General features: G+C 56.1%; 1 protein-coding gene across 1 annotated transcript; it reads left to right on the top strand.

Moving 5' to 3' along the window:
• Positions 1 to 4259: 4259 nt before the first annotated feature.
• On the top strand, positions 4260 to 19675 carry NKAIN1 (sodium/potassium transporting ATPase interacting 1). The gene is made up of 8 exons (XM_083879590.1): positions 4260 to 4331; positions 15778 to 15915; positions 16227 to 16307; positions 16573 to 16770; positions 17516 to 17576; positions 18373 to 18454; positions 18953 to 19257; positions 19557 to 19675. The coding sequence occupies exons 1-7, from the start codon at positions 4278 to 4280 to the stop codon at positions 18960 to 18962; spliced, it is 624 nt and encodes a 207-aa protein (XP_083735716.1). The 5' UTR covers positions 4260 to 4277; the 3' UTR covers positions 18963 to 19257; positions 19557 to 19675.
• Positions 19676 to 21416: the final 1741 nt, after the last annotated feature.

The raw sequence follows: 21416 nt of genomic DNA, 5'->3' as shown, positions 1-21416 counted from the left end.
TTTCTGAAAGAATGGAAAACAATTATTTGCTCTGTTGGGGAATAGATGCTGTTTAGTCTCCGTTTAATGGAAAGCTAATTAAATTACATGAGCAAGTGAATAGAAATTTTTTTGTTAATTATGAATTTTGCCGGCTACGGAGGCGAAATGATGATGGATCCTGTGATGTGCTGCCCTCCTCCCCAGCACAGAGAGAAGGTGACAGCAGAGAAGGGATGGTGGGAACTCATTTTAATTCCTCCATCGATCCTCCAACAGCTCCTGAGCCCCATCCATTACCTGGGATCCACGGGGCTGCTGGTGACTGGCAGCTGGGGGCTAATTATGCCCAAATTGGGGAGAGGTTGGTTAAATAAATGTGTGTTTCCTCCTGGAGGTGGCTGGGGAAGTCACAGAATCTCGGAATCCCAGAGTGGTTTGGTTAGAGGGATGTAAAGCTTGTGCTGTTCCACCCCTGCCATGGGAAGAGACTCATTCCACATTCCCGGGGGCTCCTGGGGCTGGAGCTGAGCCCAGGGATGGGGCAGCCCTGATCCTGGGTCTGGGACATCCCTGGAGTCAGAGCTGGAGCAGCCTTGACCCCAGGGATGGAATATCCCTGATGCCAGGGCCAGGATGTCCCTGATCCCATGGCTGGAGCATCCTTGTCCCCATAACCAGGGCCTCTGTGACCCTGGAGATGGAGCATTCCTGATCCCAGGTCAGGGACATCCCTGGATCCAAACCTGGGACATCCTTGACCCCAGGAATGGGACATCCTTGACCTCAAGGCTGGGATGTCCCTGGTATCCATGGCTGGACTGTCACTGACCCCAGAGATGGAATATCCTTGACCCCAGGGCCAGGGTGTTCCTGATCCCAGGGCTGGAATATCCTTGTCCCCATAACCAGGGCCTCTGTGACCCCAGGGATGGAGCATTCCTGATTCCAGGTCTGGGACATCCCTGGATCCAAGCCTGGAACATCCTTGAACCCAAATCTGGGACATTCCTGGTTATCCATGGCTGGAGTGTCCCTGACCCCAGGGCTGGAGCACTCCTGACCCCAAGCTGGGCTATTCTTTACCCTGGACCCAAAGCTGGAGCATCCCTGGCCCTGGGAGTGGGATGTCCCTGTCCCCAGGCTGCTCCACGCCTGTCCAAATAGATAAAAAAAATAAAAAGACTTTTTGGTGTAAAAATATCAGTTCAGTGAAATAAAACCTGTTTTCTCAGTGTTCTGTTTATACCCCTGGCAGGGAGAGCTCTCTCTGGCACAAAGACACAGATGGTTTTTGACTGAAACCACCCGGGTTTAGGGGAAGGAGAGGATTTTGTGTACCTGGGGAAGGGATCCCATCTGGCTCCTCCTGGCCTGGGGAGGGAGAGCTGAGCCAGGTCAGACCAGCCCCAGGCAGAGCCGGGTGGCCCTGGGGGACAGGGACATCCCTGGATGGATGTGGGTGACATCCCTGGGTGGATGTGGGTGACATCCCTGGATGGATGTGGGTGACATCCCTGGGTGGATGTGGGTGACATCCCTGGATGGATGTGGGTGACATCCCTGGGTGGATGTGGGTGACATCCCTGGATGGATGTGGGTGACATCCCTGGGTGGATGTGGGTGACATCCCTGGATGGATGTGGGTGACATCCCTGGATGGATGTGGGTGACACCCCTGGGTGGATGTGGGTGACATCCCTGGATGGATGTGGGTGACATCCACACTGTGGGATGTGGGGTGAGAGAGAAGTGGAGTCTCAGCCTCGATGGGGGAACTTTCCCTTCCCCATCCCACGGGAGGTTTGGGATGAGGCCCTGACCCCCCAGGGGGAAACTGAGGCACAGCAGGGCTCAGTGGCTCAAACAGATCCTGTTTTCTCATCCTCCCAATTAATTTCCTGACCCTTTTTTTATTTCCTCCCAATATTTTCTCTGTGATTTTGGTCACTGGGGGATTTTATTGCAGATAAACCCCCCAGGTGGGGGGTGTGGAGTGGCAGGTCCTGAGCAGAGCAAAGGACAAAGCCCTGGGCTCGTTTCCCACCCTCTCCTTGATGAAGTTGTCTCCTCTCCTTCCAGGGAAGCTCCATGACAGCCTTTATTGACCTTTTTTTAATCTAAAATTGATTCTTTTTGCAAGAGTCCACCTGGTGGGGAGCCAGGCGGGATCTCGGCGCCATTGGAGGGGGATTTATGATTTTCCATCAGAGCGTTTTTGCCTTTCCCTGGTGCTCCTGGGGGCTGCAGGGGGGATGAGCTGGGCACATTTCCCTGCCCACGGCCAAGGAGATGCTGTGGGGTGATTTTATCCTTTTAGTTTTTGACCAGAGCTCCGGGTTTCTGCTGTTCTTAAATCCCAGAGGGGCCCAAAAGCTGCACCCTGGAATTGTTGTACCTGGAAAACCCTCACGAGGCTGGGATTCACAGTGGGGTGAAGGTGATGGGAATTCTCCCGGGTGAAAACCTGAGATCCTGGAGCCAGCAGAGCTGGGAGGAGTCCAGGATGTCCCAGCCCCACTGCTGGGACCCAGAGTGAGCTGTGGGATGCTCGGGGCTGCCGGAGGGGACTCAGCCAAGTCAGGGAGGCTTTAAACATCATGTCTCAGTCACCTCCTGCTCCCCAGAGCTCAGAGCTTCCCTTGTGTGCTCCTGAATGCACAAAAGCCAAGCAAAACCCCATCCTTCATCCTCCCCAAACCCTCCCGGGAGCACAGACCAGCCCCCAGGGGGAGAGAAATCCCCCTGGGGGGGATGCAGGAGAAGCTCCAGGTGCGGCAGGGCGGTCCCAGAGAGAGAAATCCCCCTGTGGGGGATGAAGGGGAGCTCCAGGTGTGGCAGGGCGGTCCCAGGGACAGAAATCCCCCTGGGGGGGATGCAGGGGAAGCTCCAGGTGCTGCAGGGCGGTCCCAGGGATGGATGCCAGGCTGGGATGGGGCTCGGACCACACACACAAACCCAGCTCCATCCCTGGGCTGCTCTGACACCCCAGGCCGTGTGGGGCCGCCTTAAGGAGATGTTTCCTTCCGAACATCGGCGCTGAAGGATTAAGAAATCACGGAAATGAAAAGCAGCGAGCTGTTTCCGAGCGCTCCTGCCAGGCGGCGTTTCAGCCGGAGGTTTTTACAGCGCTGGGAAAAGCCACATCCCTGTGCGGTGTCCCCGGAGCTGCGGGGGAAAACAGAACAAAGGGAGCGCCTGGGGGGCGGCGAGGGGCCCTGTGAGCACCAATCCCCCAGGCCAGGCTCTGCCCCCGGCCGGGGCTCGGCTCTGCTCTGCGGGAGGATGTGCGGGGCTCCCGCCGGGCTGGGCCATCTGTCCTCCCGCAAGCGCAGCTGCTGCTCTGCCATGGCCACCCCGGGGGAGGCGCCGGGCTCCCTGTGCTGCGGGTCCAGGCGCCGCCCAAGGGCCGCAGGGCTGGGGGATGAGGGGGTGAACAGGGGGAGCATCTCCCAGCCCTTCCCCGGGGTCTCCCCAGCCGCACCTGGCTCTAGAGAGTGAAAAATAATAATAATAAAAATCTGCCATTTAAAAGACAAACGCTGATGATTAAGGATGAGTTGAGACCAGGCGCGACCCGCGGTGCGGCGGAGGGGCCGCGGTGCGGCGGAGGGACCGCGCTGCCCGCGCCCCCGGAGGCCGCCAAGGGCTCGGCGCGGCTCGGCGTGCCCGGCCCCCCCCCCGCCCCGCCCGGCCGCGCCGCCCGCCTCGCCCCGCCGCCCGCCGCGTCCCGCCTTGTTCCGGCCCCGCCGCCCGGCCCCGCCCGCCCGGGGCGCGGAGCGCGGCTGTGCGGGAGACAATAGCGGAGCGGGCGGCTCCGCGCCGGGCCGGGCCGGGCATGGGCGGCCAGGGCTGCGCGGCCCCGCGGCCCCCGCGCCGCCCCGGCGGCTTCTAGCGGGGCGGGGGGCGGAGGGAGAAGGGGGCGATGCCCCGCGCCGAGCACAGCCCGCCGCCGTGCTGAGCCCGCGGGGCCGGCCCGAGGCTGCACAGCGGGACATGGTCCTGGAGCCGCCCGGGTGCCCAAGGGGCGGCTGCTGAGGAGCTGGAGCGAGGAGGCGGCGGCGGAGCGGGGACACGGTGAGAGAACCCCGAGGAGCCGCCGGGGGAGCCCCGAGGACCCACCTGGGGAGCCCCGAGGATCTGCCTGGGGAGCCCCGAGGACCTGCCTGGGGAGTCCCGAGGACCCACCTGGGGAGCCCCGAGGAGCCGCCCGGGGAGCCCCGAGGATCTGCCTGGGGAGCCCCGAGGAGCCACCTGGGGAGCCCCGAGGATCTGCCTGGGGACCCGCCCGGGAAGCCATGGGGAGATGCAACGGGCGGTGCACGCTGGTGGGATTCTGCTGCCTGCAGCTGGTAAGGCTCATCGGCATGCCGGGGCTGCTTTGTGCGAGGTGCTGCCGCCTCTCACCGCCCCCCACCTCGGCGGTGACCTTGCCTTGGGACCGGCTCGGGGGTGCCTCCCCATCACCCCTAAAAAAACCACAAAAAAGGAAAAATGCTGATCTAAAGGCAGGCAGTGCCACCCTCATCTCCTGCCTGAAGCCGAGGAGATGGATGGGGACCTTTCCCTGTGCTGTCACTGCCCGAGGTTGCATTTCCAGCAGGTGTGAGCTTTGTTCCCAACTGCAATTTCTCCCCTCCCAGTTCCCATCCTGGTGACTCCAGGGATGTGTCTGGGGGTGCCGGGGCCAGAGGGAAACTTTGGAAACTCTCCCGTTCCCACCTGCCCGCCCTGGGTGGGGGGACGGGGAGAAAGGAAAGGGGAGATTTTAACGGGATTCTCTGTTTGGTGCCAATTCTCCACCGCCTGCAGATCAATCTTCATCAGGCTCTGCCACAGGAGTGCGGGGGGATCCGGGGGGGTTTCTGCTCCAGCCGAGGTTGGGATTAATTATCCCGGCAGGGCGGGTGGGTTAATGGAGAATCTGCAGCTCCGGCTTGTCCCCGCGGCCCGGAGAGCAGGGAGGGACTGCTGAGATCTGTGGGGTCAGCTCGGGCTGTCCCCGGGGGGATGGAGGGAGGGATGGATGGATGGATGGATGGATGGAGGGATGGATGGAGGGATGGAGCGATGGATGGAGGGATGGATGGATGGAGGGAGGGATGGAGGGATGGATGGATGGATGGAGGGATGGAGGGATGGATGGATGGATGGATGGATGGAGGGATGGATGGAGGGATGGATGGATGGATGGATGGATGGATGGATGGAGGGATGGATGGATGGAGGGATGGATGGATGGATGGATGGATGGATGGATGGATGGAGGGATGGAGGGATGGATGGATGGATGGAGGGAGGGATGGATGGATGGATGGATGGATGGATGGATGGATGGATGGATGGATGGATGGATGGAGGGATGGAGGGATGGATGGAGGGATGGAGGGATGGATGGAGGGATGGATGGATGGATGGATGGATGGATGGATGGATGGATGGAGGGATGGATGGATGGATGGATGGATGGAGGGATGGATGGATGGATGGATGGAGGGATGGATGGAGGGATGGATGGATGGATGGATGGAGCGATGGAAACGCGCTCCAGAGCCCTCTGGAGATGGTGGTGGCCTCCTGCTGACAGGCACTTTCTTCCCAGCTCTTGTTCATCCTTCATCCTTCAGGCGGGTGGGGAGGGGTCCCCACTTCTGGACAGGGGGTTTGGGGGAGCTTTAAGGCCACTGCTCAGCCCTGGGATGGGGCTGGAGTCCCCAAATTCCCGGCAGGAATGGCCTCTGTGACCTCAGCTGTCCCCAAGTCTCGCTTGGTGTTTTGTCACCTCATTTGGGATAAATGATTTGGGATAAATAAATCCAGCGGGGTTTTTCCAGGTGTGCAGGAGTTCCCTGCCCTTTGCTCACATTCCTTTTTGTCACTCAGCTCCCAGGGTGGGTTTTGTTGGTGATTATTCCCCGGGATATCCCAGATCAGAAAGATTTTAATCTGGTCATTTCAGGGTAATTTCTGGTAATTTTCAGACTGGGCTGGTGTGAGCTCCTGGGCTGGGGGAGCAGCTCCTGGAGCACTGGGAGGAGCTTTGTGCTGCTGGTTGGGGTCAGGCCGTCCCCTCCACCCTCACCCCGAGTGTCCTGGTGCTGCTGGAACCTCCAAAGGCTCCAATCCCTGTCCCACTCCAGGCTCAGCCTGAACCAGCTCATCCTTTGGGATGTTCTCCAAAGCTCCACCTGGATTTGGGGGCAGCACCTTCCACATTCCCCCAGCCATGGGGAGATGTCCCCAACCCTCAGCTCCTCGTCCCCATGAGGGTCTGGGTGCCCACCCATGGGCCAGCCCCAGGACACTGGAGGTGGCAGTGCCACCCAGGTGTCCCCTGGGGTGGCCAAGGCCACCCTGAGGTGACACAGCACCTGGAGCAGGCAGGGCTGAGGTTTGGGATGGCTCCCTGTGTGTCACTGTCACCCCATTGTCCTGTCACTGTCACCCCATTGTCACCTTCCCATGGCTCTGTGTGTCACTGTCACCCCATTGTCACCCTCCCATGGCTCTGTGTGTCACTGTCACCCCATTGTCACCCTCCCATGGCTCTGTGTGTCACTGTCACCCCATTGTCACCCTCCCATGGCTCTGTGTGTCACTGTCACCCCATGGGCACCTTTCCCACCCCAGTTGGTTTCCCAATATCCGTGACCTGCTCCCTTGTCCCCCAGGTAACCCCTTGGGCACCTTTTGGGCACCAGGTCCCTGAGGGGTCCCACAGGGCACTGCCCACCCCACACCTGAACCACTTTGGGAACTGGTTTTTGGGGCCACAACACCACAAGGAGCTGCTTTGGAGCATCCAAAGCAACATCCATGAGGCCGTTCTGTGAGCGCTGGTGACTCCAGCCCTGGGGACAGGCAGCACACGACAGATTTTTGTCTCCATTTATGGTTTTTTCCCCTGGAAAAATCCACTTGTCAAACACCCACCAGCCCTGCCCCACCTCGGGAGGGGCCACCAGCAGATACTCACGATGATGGGGTGGGATAAAAGCAAATTACGAGGGTTTTGCTGGTTTTCTCACCAGCTGGGAGACACCAGCCTGTCTCTGTGATCCGTTTTTATGGGATTTGCCCTTTCTGTAGGGGAATGGGAGCTGCTGAGGGGCTGGAGGGGGCAGGGACACCCCGAGGTGACACTCGGGCACGGGGGTGTGGCAGCTACAGCATTTGTTAACTCTGCTCCTGGTGGTGTTGGGACATCGGGATATCGGGATATTGGGACATCGGGATATAGGGATATTGGGATACAGAGACGTTGGGACGTTGGGATATTGGGACATCAGGATATTGGGACACTGAGATATCAGGATATTGGGACATCAGGATATTGGAATATCAGGATATCGGGACATCAGGGTATCAGGACACTGGGATATCAGGATATTGGGACATTGGGATATCAGGATATTTGGATATCGGGACATTGGGATATTGGAATATCAGGACACTGGGACATTGGGACATTGGGATATTGGGATACCAGGAAATTGGGATATTGAGACATTGGGACATCAGGATATCAGGACATTGGGATATTGGGATACTGGAATATCAGGACATCGGGATGTTGGGATATCGAAACACTGGGATATCGGGACGTTGGGATATCAGGATATCGGGATATCAGGACACTGGGATATCGGGACACCGGGATATCGGGACATGCACTGCCGGCCGCTGCCAGGCCGGCTCTGTCCAGCCGCTCTCACACACCCCTCGGTCCCGCTCTGTGCCGGGGCCGCGCTCAGGCGCTGCTCCAGGACGCTTTTCCCAGCGCCGGCTCCTTCCCCATCCCAACCGGGCCACCCCATCGCCCCTCCCTGGGCCGCCCTGGGTGGGGACAGGGACAGGGACAGGGACAGCTCCCACCCCCGGCTGCCAGAGCCGGGAGCCGCTTCCCACCGGGGGCTCCTTTCCTTCTTTGTTTCTCTCCTTCTCCTTTAATTGGCTGGAAAAGCAGAGCTGGGTTGGCACCTCCCGCCTGCCGGAGCCTGCCCAGGCTGGCGGGGACATGCGGGGACAGGCGGGGACAGGCGGTGTCCCACTGACACCCCCGCGGGGACGGGGGGCAGGAGAGGGGCAGTGACTCCCTCCCGTCCTCTCCCCGAGCCCGGGGATCGCCCGGAGCACCGGGAGCCTCTGGAATGGGACCGAGCGTGGAAAAAGAGCTCAGGAGTTCTGCCTAAAGAGGGGCGGGTGAAGGGAGAGATGGTCCTTCATCCCCAGCCCTGGGTGACATCCCTGTGGGACACCCCTGTGTGACACCCCTGGGTGACACCCCTGGGTGACATCCCCGTGTGACACCCCTGTGTGACACCCCTGGGTGACACCCCTGGGTGACATCCCCGTGTGACATCCCTGTGTGACATCCCTGTGTGACACCCCTGGGTGACATCCCTGTGTGACATCCCTGTGGGACACCCCTGTGTGACATCCCTGGGTGACACCCCTGTGTGACACCCCTGTGTGACATCCCCTGGGTGACACCTCTGGGTGACACCCCTGGGTGACATCCCTGTGTGACACCCCTGGGTGACACCCTGGGTGACATCTCTATGGGACATCCCTGGGTGACATCCCTGTGTGACATCTTTGTGTGACATCCCTGTGGGACATCCCTGTGTGACACCCCTGGGGTGACACCCCTGTATGACATCCCTGGGTGACACCCCTGTGTGACATCCCTGGGGTGACACCCCTGTATGACATCCCTGTGTGACACCCCTGTGTGACATCCCCTGGGTGACACCTCTGGGTGACATCCCTGTGTGACATCCCTGTGTGACACCCCTGGGTGACACCCCTGTGTGACATCCCCTGGGTGACACCTCTGGGTGACATCCCTGTGTGACATCCCTGTGTGACACCCCTGGGTGACACCCCTGGGTGACATCCCTGTGGGACCAAATCCCCCCGCCCGGGACAGGGAAAAGGAGCCGGGCCTGAGCTCGGCCTGGAGGTTTTCAATTAGACAATTAACTGCGCAATTAGTGTAATTACCGGCGCTCAGAAGGTGCGGCTGTCGGTGATGGGTTTGTGATCTGCTGCCGCCGCTGTTTGCGCGGCTCCGCTCCCCGGTGATTGTGGGAAAATCTCCCATTTGCGTGGTTGCCATGGCGATGGGGGGATGGCGAGGGGAGTCCCCACCTCCCTGAGCCCCCACAAATCCCCCTCTGGGTGGGGTGGGCAGGGTGGGTGTGGTGGGGTGATGCCCGTGGGTCTCTGGGGGCAAAGGTGCCATGAGGATCCTCCAGGGGTGACCAGGAGTGGCCAGGGATGACCAGGAGTGGCCAGGGATGACCAGGAGTGACCAGGGATGACCAGGAGTGGCCAGGGATGACCAGGAGTGACCAGGGATGAGGATCCTCCAGAGGTGACCAGCAGGATCCTCCAGAGGTGACCAGGGATGAGGATCCTCCAGGGTTGACCAGGAGTGACCAGGGGTGACCAGGGATCCTCCAAGGATGAGGATCCAGGAGTGTCCAGGGATGAGGGTCCTCCAGTGGATGATGATCCTCCTGGGGTGACCAGGGATGAGGATCCTCCAGGGATGAGGATCCTCCAGGGGACAAGGATCCTCCAGGGGATGAAGATCCTCCATGGATGACCAAGAATGAGGCTCCAGAGCAGCTCCCAAGGTGAGAATTGTATTTTAAAAGGCCGGAAAACCCCACCTTGTCCCTCCAGATCCCCAGTTGAACCCCCCAAGAGCCACAGGAAGACTGAGGGGGTGAAGAGGCACCAACCAGCCCATTCCTCTGTGAGGATGAGCATCCCCCAGCACATCCTCATTCCAGGCAGGGCTGTAAAGGTTTATCGACGTGTGTTTGGGAAGGCTGAGCCTGGCGGCTCCGCAATTAAAACCGCGATTAAAGCGCCGTACGTCTAAATTTGCAGGACCGGCTAATGTGCACCCGGGAGGATTAAGAAGAACTCCCTAAATCATTCATGGCGGTTTTAACAGAGCCTGGAGCAGAGTGGGGGACTGGGAAATAAATGTCTCAGAGGGATGGGTTGTAGAGAAAATAAAAGAGGATGAGGCTGAAACCAGTTGGAGGCTGGGAAGGAGAGGCTGGTGTGAGGAGTTGGGCTCATGGAGAGATGGAAAAATGAGTTTTGCCCAGCCAACCTGGCTCTTGGATCTTCCTGAGCTCACAGGTTGGGCTGTTGGAAGGGGCTGAGCTCCCTCAGCCGTGTCTGGATGCTGATAAGGAATTTGATTTCATTCCAAGTGGCTTCTGTTGGGAAAAAAATTAGCGCTATAAAAAATGCCCCATCCTCAGGGAAAAGCTTTGTATCCCTCTGCACATCACTGCAGGAATGGGATCCTGGTGTTATTATCTCTCCCCAGGGCTGGGGAATCCTCAGGGCTCTGCAGCCACGGCCTGGGGATGTCCCATCCTCAGGGAAAGGGATGGAAAACCCACAAATCCCTCCCGGCCGGGATGTTTTACCAGCTCGGAGCCGCTGTGGGATTTTGGGGTTTGTGTGTCCCGAGTGCAGGTGGTGGGAACGTCCCCACTCCTCATCCCCCTGGAATGCCCTGGGATATCCCTGTCCCCATCGCAGCTGGGGCAGTTTGGCTGGAATTGATGAAGCGCTGGGGGTTGAAAACAATCTTCCCAAATCCTGGAGGATTGGAACAGCTCAGAACGGGGATGGTCCAGGGGTAAAGAATACCCAGTTTGGGGTCAGGGACACTCCAGCCATGGACACCAGGTATGTCCCAGCCTTGGGTCAAAATCCCCCAAATTTAAACCAAAGATCTCCTGTATTTAAGCCCAAATTCTTCCATATTTAAGCCCCAAATTCTTACCAAAGTTTTCCATTATTTAAGCCCAAACTCTTCCATATTTAAACCCCAAATTTAAACCAAAGGTTTCCCATATTTAGGCCAAAACTCCTCCATATGTAAGCCCCAAATTTAAACCAGTTTTCCCAAATTTAAGCCCAAACTGTCCCATATTTAAGCCAAATTTCCCCAAATTTAAACCTAAGGTTTCCCATATTTAAGCCCAAACTGTCCCATATTTAAGCCCCAAATTTAAACCCAAACTCTCCCAAATTTAGGCACGAAACTCCACCAGATCCAAGACCAGGATCCCCAAATTCCATCCCCAAATCCCGCAGGATGTGAGCCCAGGATGGCGATGGGCAGTGGAATTCCCCCGAGGAGAAGGACACAAATCCCATTTCCTCCCTCCTCTCCGGGCACCCCAAATCCCCCAACCCCTCGCGCTCTGATCCCTTTTAAACCTCAAAAAAAATCGGGATAAACAGAATTGGAAACAGCCAGGGTGGGCGAGCACAGGGACCACCTCCAGCTGTCCCCTTCATCCCTCCCTCCTCCTCCTCCTCCAAAACAATCCCAGGAAAAAAAAAAAAAATAATAAAATGAAAAAATCAATATTTTGGGAGCCGTTTCGCCTCCCCAGCGGCTGCCGCCGGCTGCTCCTTTGGCGGGGATTATTTTTGCTCCCCCGGCTCATTCAGGGGGTTGTTACCGGGCAGATTTTTCCCCAGGCCGAGTTTCTCGTTCTCAGCCAGCGGGGCCGTGGGAGGAGGGAATGCCGGTTTCCATAGAGATGCGCTGGGCTTTCATCAGGGTTCCTTCCCTGCCAGGGTTCATTACCGAAAAGTCAGTAAATTGGATTATATATATGTATATATATATATTAAAAATATAATAGAATATAATAGAATAGAATAGAATAGAATATATTATATATATAATATAATATAATATAATATAATATAATATAATATAATATGTACTATAATATTATATATTTTATATAATTATATATATAATATATATTATATTACATATAATATAATATTATATATTATTATATTATATAGTATATGTTTATATATAATATAATATAATATAATATAATATAATATAATATATGTATTGTTACATTATATATTATATATAATTGTATATATAAAATATATTATATTATTTTATTTTATATTACATATAATATATATTTTTATATAATATATCATATATATAATATAATATAATATAATATAATATAATATAATATAATATGTATTATTATATTATATATTATATATAATTATATGTATTATATTACATATAATATAATATTATACATATTATATATATTATATAATATATATAATATTATACATATTATATATATTATATAATATATAATATATATTATTATAATATTAATAATTAATAATAATGATGATATATAGTTAATAATCTTAATAATACATAATAATATATGTGTATATATATATGTGTATATATATATATATATATATATATATATATATATATTCTTTTTTTTCCCTCTATCGGATTATATATTAACGTTGTCTTTGAGATTTGGGGGAAAAACACCTCTGTTTTCTCCCAGATGCCGGAATGAGGAGCGGAACAGGGAGAATTAACATGTAAATTCCCTGAGGTTTAATCCTTGTCCCCACGGGGACAGTGGGGAAGGCTCTCCCTGGTGTCGGTGCCATCCTCCGGCACAGCAGGGCAGGATCCACCTCTGCCCTCCTCCTCCTCGTGGGGATTGAGGCTGGGAAAACCCGGAGTGATGGGACTGAGGAAGGTGGGGCTGCCAAAACCAGTGGGTGAATCCTCCCCTCTGAAATTTGGTTCCAGCACTCTGGAAAAAATCCCATTTTCCTCCAGCACCTCCCTGGTGCCACCTCCCCGAGCCCCAACTGATCCCCCCATCTCGAGTGTCCCCTCCTGTCACCGTCCTGCCCTCATCCCCTGATGGATCTCGGGCTCTCCTGCTCCCATTTCCCAGTGAAAAACAAAATCCTGGCAGGACCCAAGCCCTCCCCCAGCTGACGGATGTGATTTCAGAGAACTTTTGGGCCCGATCGATGGACTTCCACCGATGGATCTCGGGCTGTCCTGCTCCCATTTCCCGGTGAAAAACAAAATCCTGGCGGGATCCCAGCCCTCCCCCAGCTGACGGATGTGATTTCAGAGAACCTTCAGGCCCGATCGATGGACTGGCGGGTGTTTAATTAACGGGGAGCCCTAAAAACTCGTCACATCGATCCAGCCGCGGGTTTATCTTAATTAGCGGCGGGATGGAGTTTGCTGGAGCTGGGAGGGGAGAGAGGCTGGGAATGGGGCTGGGAGCAGTGGGAATTCCCATCCCAGGAGCAGGACAGACTGGGGAGGGTGTTCTGAGCCCCACAAAACAATTTTGGGAGTGTTGGGAAGTTTTTTAGGGAGCCCGGAGGCAGGGTTGGTGTCACTGAAAGGGACGCGGGTCCTGGAGGGTCCTCTCAGGGATATTTGATTCCCAAAGGATCTGGGATGATGCTCCGGGGGCTGGGGGGGCTCACTCAACCCCACAGTTCCCTGTGCAGGGTCAGCAGAGCTGGGGTCACCCTGCCGGAGGTCGTGCCTCAGTTTCCCCACTCGTGAAACACATGGGGCTGGATTTGGGATACCCTTGGGATACCCTTGGCATGCCCTTGGAATACCCTTGGGATGCCCTTGGGATACCCTTGGGATGCTCTTGGGATGCCCTTGGAATAACCTTGGGATACCCTTGGGATACCCTTGGGATGCCCTTGGAATAACCTTGGGATGCTCTTGGGATACCCTTGGGATAGCCTTGGGATACCCTTGGGATGCCCTTGGAATACCCTTGGGATGCCCTTGGGATGCTCTTGGGATACCCTTGGAATATCTTTGGGATGCTCTTGGGATGCTCTTGGCAGGTGGTGAGAGCCCATGAGCTGCCTCTGTCCTGTCTCTGTTTGTCACTGAACTTTAATTTTCATCCCATGAGGATGGAAAATCCAAGATCTGCTCCTCCCACAGAGGGAAAAAGCTGGAATAACTCACCCACCGAGCAGTGTTGGGGCAGCTGGGGCACCTCCAGCAGAGCTTTGTGGTGTAAATAGCAGCCCCTGATCATCCAGGGGGAATTTGAGGTGTTTATCCCTGATTCTGCCTCTGGAATTTGGACTGTTCATCCCTAATTCTGTCTCTGGAATCTGTGGAGTTTATCCCAAATTCTGCCTTTGGAATATAGGGGGTTTATCCCAAATTCTGCCTCTGGAATTTGGGGGGTTTTATCCCTAATTTCTCCTCAGGATGGAGAAGGCTTTGGTTCCAGCAGGGTCTCCCCAGCTCCTTCCCTTTCAGCCCATCCTGGACAGAATTCAGAATCCTCAGGGGTGTGACCCCTTCCCTCCAGCTCCATGGGACGCCCTCAGAGGCCTTTCCCAGCCCCTGGTGGCCCAAATCTCCCTCTGAGCAGCGCTGCCGACAGCCCCCAGATGGATGTGTGGCCATAAAACCCCCGAGCACCACACTCCCCGTATCATTTATTATTTACATCCCTCAATTGAGGAGATTTACAGCCCGGCTGTGAGTGTTTCCTGGGGCTGTTTCCTCAGAGAGTTTAAACAGCGGGGAAGTGAATTAAGTCTCAGTGCAAACAGCCTTGTCCCGACCCCACAGATCCAGGGGATGCTGCTCCATGGATTTAAATTAAATTAAAATCAGGGTCCTGGTGGCTCCAATCCAACAGATCCTGTCCCAGGGATGGGATATCACAGTCCTGTATATACCTGAGTGGGGCTGGGCTAAAATAAATGTGAATTAGAGCCCTCACAAAGGAAGTCCAGGGAGTTTTTGGAGTTTGATGGATGGGGAAACTGAGGCACAGCTGGTGGATACACAACTTCAGCCAAGGGCTTTCCCCACCTCATTAATTCCCCCCTAATTAGGACTCACTGATCAGGCTGGGACACTGCCTGGGACCCCCATGGGCTCTCCCCTAATTCCAGATCCCTTTGGGAGCTGCTGCTGGATGGAAAACCCTTTTTTTTTTTTTTTTGTGCTTTCCAGGATAAATTCCCCCTTTTTCAGGCAGGAAATTGTTGGGGATGGTGCTGTGGGGAGGACTGGAGATCTCAGGGTGAATCTGGGGCACCTCAAACAGTGACAGGACAGGGCTGAGTAAGACAAATGGGAAGAAATTTGGGTTTTCCAGGTTGGTGTCGACCTTGTGGTGTCCTAGCACCCTCAAGTTTTAGGAAACTTCCTTAAAAGTTCTCTGAAAAACCACAGCCTCATCCAGGAGAAGCTTTCTTGAGAAAGTTTTCCTTGGGTAGAAGTCAGCAGCTGCCAGCAGGCTGAAATCTCTCGGATTTATCAGAAATATCAGGCCCACAGTCAGTTCCCAGAATTATCCATGGAAATCCTGGCGATTTCCAGCTGCTCCTTGTCTTCAGCACCTCGGGAGCTGCTGTGGTCCCTGAGCCCTGACCCCTGGCCCCTAATTCCTGATCGCTGACTCCTGATCCCTGACCCCTAATCCCTGATCGCTGACCCCTGATCCTTGACCCCTAATCCCTGTCCTTTGACCCCTTATCCTTGACCCCTGATCCCTGATCCTTGACCCTGATCTCTGAGCCCTGAACCCTGAACTCTGATGACCCCGACCCCTGAATGACCCCAATCCCTGACCCCTGACCCCCTTCCTCCTCCTCCTCTTCCTCCTCCTCCTGATCCCTGACCTCTGATCCCTTTATCTCTGGATCCCTGACCCCTGATCCCTTTATCCCCTGATCCCTGACCCCCTTCCTCCTCCTCCTCCTCCTCCTCTTCTTCCTCTTCCTCCTGATCCCTGACCCCTGATGACCCCCACTGACCCCCGATGACCCCTGATGACCCCTGATGACCCCTGATGACCCCCGCTGACCCCTGATGACCCCTGATGACCCCCGATGACCCCCGATGACCCCTGCTCTCTGTTGCAGGTGGCGGCTCTGGAGCGGCAGATCTTTGATTTCCTGGGGTACCAATGGGCGCCGATCCTGGCCAACTTCCTACACATCATGGCCGTGATTTTGGGCATTTTTGGGACCATCCAGTACAGATCCAGATACCTCATGATGGTGGGTACCAACCCTGGGGTGGGCTCAGCCCCGGGACCCCACTGGGAACAGGGAAATTGGGGCTGTTCATCCCTGGAAATGTCCAGGGATGGTGGGAGGTTTCCCTGCCCGTGGGTGGGATGAAATTTCAGCTCCCTTGCACCCCAAACTGTGCGGTGATTTTTGTGATTCTTCAATCCTGTGGATCCCTGTGGATCCCTGTGGATCCCTGTGGGTGCTGCGGGGCCGGAGAGGGGATGGAGAGGGGCAGGAGAGGGGCAGGAGCAGGACCATGCCCTGAGCCGTGCCCTAAGCTCTCTCTCCTCCCGCAGTACGCCGTGTGGTTGGTGCTGTGGGTCGGCTGGAACGCCTTCATCATCTGCTTCTACCTGGAGGTCGGGCGCTTGTCACAGGTAACGTCCCACCTTCATCCTTCCCTCCTTCCCTCCTTCCCTCCGCCCTTCCTGAGCTCCAGAAAACTCCAGTAGAACGAGAAACAATCAGAAGGCTGAAAAATCAGGGCGACAAGGCAGGAAACCCCAAACCCTGGTGCTGCAGGCTGGGGGGGTCAGGAACATGCCCTGCTCTGATCTCGGAGCATCCTTGGCTTGGGAAAACCCATTTTCTGCCCAACCCTCCCTCAAAGAGCCTCGGATCCTCCTCCTCCTCCTCCTGCAGGACCGGGACTTCATCATGACGTTCAACACGTCCCTGCACCGCTCGTGGTGGATGGAGAACGGCCCGGGCTGCCTGGTGACCCCGGTGCTCAACTCCCAGCTGGCCCCCGAGGACCACCACGTCATCACCGTCAGCGGCTGCCTGCTCGACTACCAGTACATCGAGGTGGTCAGCAGCGCCACGCAGATCTTCCTGGCGGTGAGGGGGGCTCTTCCCTTCCAAACTGGGGATGGGAGAGGCAGGGGATGGGGTGGGGTGGGGTGGGATGGGATGGGGTGGATGGGATGGGATGGGGTGGGATGGGATGGGATGGGATGGGATGGGATGGGATGGGATGGGATGGGATGGGGTGGGATGGGATAGGATGGGATGGGATAGGATGGGATGGGGTGGGATGGGATGGGATGGGATGGGATGGGATGGGGCTCTCTCCCTGACCTTCCTCCCAAATTGGGAATGGGAGAGGGAGGGGATGGGTAAGGGCACCTCTTCCCACCCCTCCTTCTCAAATCAGGAATGGGAGAAGGAGGGGATAGGTAAGGGTGTCTCTTCCCATCCCTCCTTCCCAAATTGGGAATGGGAGAGCGATGGAATGGATAATCTGCCTCTCCCCACCCCCCTTCCCAAACTGGGAATGGGAACTGGCGTGGTCCCGCTGGAGGTGTCCCCACCACACGTTTCTGTCACCCAGAGAGGAGCAGGCAGAGCCCTGCCAGCCCCCCAGTGTCACTGTTGGGGACATGAAACAACCACACTCACCGTCAGGTTGAAGTGAGGAAGAGAAGGGAAGTTTATTATGAATTGGGGTTTAAGTAGGATTTGGAATTTCCCCCAGTTCACCCCCAGTTCACTCCCAGTGCCTCCAGCCCCCCGGCCATGACCCCCATGCTGGTTGTGCTCCCCATCTCCCCATAACCCACCTCTCCCCGCTGTTTTTCCCCAGCTCTTCGGCTTTGTCTACGCCTGCTACGTCAGCAAAGTGTTCCTGGAGGAGGAGGACAGCTGTGAGTGCCCTCCTGGGGTGACAGGGGGCTCAGGGTCCTCGGCTGGTGCCACCCTGAGCAGGGTGGGCTCTGGGGAAGCAATGCCCGGGTCCCAGGCAGCTGGAGAAATCCTTTAGTTGGTTTTTGCCCCGTTTTCCCATCCCTGGTGAGGCAGAGCTGATGGGCTGTGATGGCTGTGTGTCCCCTCTTGGCAGCCACAGCAGCCTGGGGACTCTGTGTCCCCGGGGTGTGTCCCCACAGCCTCCCCACTGCCAGACTCACCCCAAAACAGCGGGAAAAACCTGGGACGCCTCCACCACTGGGAATGCAGCACCGGGATTCCCCGGGATGGCTCAGGATGGCAGAATCCTGGAATGGTTTGGGTTGGGAAGGAGATTTAAACCTCACCCAGTGTCACCCCAGGGACACCTCCCAGTGTCCCCAATGTCCAGCCTGGCCTTGGGCACTGCCAGGGATCCAGGGGCAGCCACAGCTGCTCTGGCAATTCCAGCCCAGGGAACAATTCCCAGTTCCCAATCTCCCATCCAGCCCTGCCCTGGGCACTGGGATCCATTCCCTGTGTCCTGTCCCTCCATCCCTTGTCCCCAGTCCCTCCCCAGCTCTCCTGGAGCCCCTTCAGGCCCTGGAGGGGCTCTGAGGATTTCCCAATTACACCCTGAGAAGCTGCATTTCCCCGGGATGGTGCATTTCCCTGGGATGCTGCATTTCCCTGGGATATTCCCCACTCCACGGGTGCCCCGGGGATGTCCCCGCCGCCCTCCCCATCTCACCCCGCTGCTCTCCCAACTCTCCCCAGTCGATTTCATCGGCGGCTTTGACTCCTACGGGTACCAGGCACCACAGAAAACGTCGCACCTGCAGCTACAGCCGCTCTACACGTAAGTCCCGAGGGTCTCCAGGTGCAGGACCCCCCCAAGGTGCTGCCACAGCTCAGATTTGGGGCTGGGCACCCTCACCCCAAACCCCAATGCTCCATCAGGGCAGGGCTGGGGAGGATCCTGCTGGTGGTTTGTGTTTTGGAGGGATTTGTTTGCCCAGGGGAACAGCAGATAAGAGCAGCCAACTCTTCCTTGCTCTCCATCCCCCGTTAAAACACTCCTAGATAAGGCTGGCGGATCTAACGGGATTAAACCCAAAAATTAATTATGTTCGAAGCCTCGGATGCAAATTGAAGGGCAGGAGATGCCATTGGGCTGGGCGAGGGGACAAATCCATCTGTGACAGGGCTGGGCCCACCCTGGGGACACTGAGGGGTCCTGGGGGTGGAGGGGAGCACCCATGGGTGCTGTGCCCCCCTGTGCGGGGCTGGTCCCTGTCCCCACTCCTGGGGACACTGGCTGGGCCCTGTCCCAACCCCTCCTGTCCCTGTTTTCCAGCTCGGGATAACGCGGATCCAGCGGCGCCAGGACCCCCCGATGTCCCCAAGGCCCGACATGGCGGGGCCACCAGGGCCAGTCCTGTCCCATCCCGCCTCCCGCAGCCCGGAGCGTCCCAAAACCAGCGCCGGGAGCTGCTCAAACACCTCTGCAGAGTGCTCTGAACCTCCTCCAGCCGGACACCGGGCTGGGCCTGCTCTGGGGACACGGGGACAGCGCTCACAGGACACCCATTGACTCTGTCCCTGCCAGCCTGGATTTTTCTTGGAGCAGGACAGGGGACAGGGGACAGGGACAGGGGACAGGTGCAGAGGTGGCAGCACTCACAGGACACCGATGGCTCCTGTTCCTGCCAGGCTGGATTTTCCTTGGAGCAGGACAGGGGACAGAGGACAGGCTTTGGGGACAGGGGACATGGGGAGGTGACAGCGCTCACAGGACACCCATTGACTCTGTTCTTCCCAGCCTGGCTTTGCCTTGGAGTGGGACAGGGGACAGGGGACAGGGGACAGGTGGCAGCACTCACAGGACACTGATTGACTGTTCCTCCCAGCCTGGATTTTCCTTGGAGGGACAGGGGACAAGGGACAGGGGACATTCAGAGATGTGGCAGCACTCACAGGACACCCATTAACTCTGTCCCTCCCAGCCTGGATTTTCTTTGGAGCAGGACAGGGGACAGGGACAGGGGACAGGGACAGGGGACAGGCTTTGGGGACAGGGGACAGGGGACAGTGGACAGGGGACATGGGACAGGCTTTGGGGGCAGGGGACAGGCCTTGGGGACACCGGGCACCAGGAGCAGCACTGTCCCCCCTGGGATCAGGACATCAGGACAATCCCCCGAAGCTCCGGCTCTGCGGGTCAGACTTGGCTCCACAAACCAGGATTTGGCTCCCAGCAGGAATTTTCCAGCCCCTCCCAGACCTGGATGAAGCAGCACTGAAGGAACTCAGCTCGGGACGCTCCCAGGAGTTGGATCTGTCCATCAGCATCACCTCGACCCCAAATTTGGGGACACACAGGACCCCAAAATCCCCCTGCACCCCCTTCCCTCCCACATTTTGGGGACTGTGACGTGGGAACAGTGATTGCTGCAGCACAGCCCCTGCCTGGCTGCTGGAAGGGACCTGATGAATGTTTATTTTGGGGTTGCTTTGAGATTTTAATTTTATTTTTATTTTTTTCCCAATCATTTTTTGGGTTTTTATTTAATTTAAAGTGCCTGAGTAGACTCTGGCTGAGCCGGGCCCCCCTCCCCAAGGCTGACACCGTGCCTTCAGCATTGCTGGGACCCCCCAGAGCCCCCCAAAAACCTCACCCAGGGCTGGGGGATCCTCCCCTGGTCCCTCCATCCATCCATGGGGGGCTCAGTGCCAAATCCATCCATCCATCAGCTCCAGCCCCACAACATCAGCACGAGGGGGAGAATTTTTTTGGGGGGTGTGGGCAGGGATTGCTCTGCAGAAAGAAGATCAGCTGGGAGAGAAAAGCCTTGGAAGAAACTGGAAGGGGAAAAAATGGAGTTTTCCCCTCTTGGAAGGGGAAAAAAAGGGGTTTTTCCCCCCTGGAAGGGGAAAAAAAGGAGTTTCCTGAAGTGTCCCAGCTCCCTGCAGCTCCTCGGTGTCCCCAGTGTGGGATGTGGCTCCTCCAGGATCCTGGATCCTCCCTGCACCCCTGGGAGATGGGATTTGGGATGGATTTCACCTCCCAGGTGTTTCTCCTCCAGCACCAGGGGAATTTCTCACCCCCTGGGATGGTTTTTTTTGGCTTTTCCCTAAAGGGAGTGATGGAATTGCCACAGCCCAGAGCTGGGATGGGCTGAGCCCCCCAGAGCCCCCCACCACCTCCAGCCAAGCTGAACTCTACAGGCAATAATCGTTCCACCCTTTCCCTTTCTTTTTTTTTCCAAGGAAAAATGTGGTTTTTTCAGGCAGTGATCCCCCAAAACATATCCCCATCCCCAAACCCCGGGCCCAGCAGCACCTTTGGGGTTTATTTTCCTCTCCAGGACTGAGGATGCTCTGCTGAGCTGCTCTGGGGTGGGATGGGATGGACAGACAGACACTCCTGTCCTCCCAAGGCTTCCCAGACCCGGCAGGAGGCAGAGGGAAGGTTGAAGCTCTTGGGAGGAGCTCGGAGACCTCGGGTGTTTCTGTTCCTTTGGCTTGGTTTTTTCTATGAGCCCGTCTTTGTAACGTGAACCGAGGATTTCTTTTCTATTCTGTAATTATAAAAGTCGAAAGGAAAGTTTCAGCTGGTGCTGTTGTGCTTTGGGGCCCTTCCCTTCCCGGGGATTAGAGGTGGGGGTGGTTTTTAAATTTTTTAATTATTTTTCTTTTTTTCCCATCCTTAACTCTGCCACCTCCCTCCTCAGGGCCCTGAATCCCCCAGATTTCATCATTTTATATCAGAGAATGGTTTGGGTTGGGATGAGACCTCAAATCCCATCCAGAGTCACCCC

This window comes from Zosterops lateralis, assembly GCF_965231275.1.
Source record: "Zosterops lateralis genome assembly, chromosome: 28".
NCBI classification, from domain to species: domain Eukaryota; kingdom Metazoa; phylum Chordata; class Aves; order Passeriformes; family Zosteropidae; genus Zosterops; species Zosterops lateralis.
The sequence above is the reverse complement of the archived record's forward strand: the minus strand, read 5'-3'. Positions and strand labels throughout refer to the sequence as shown.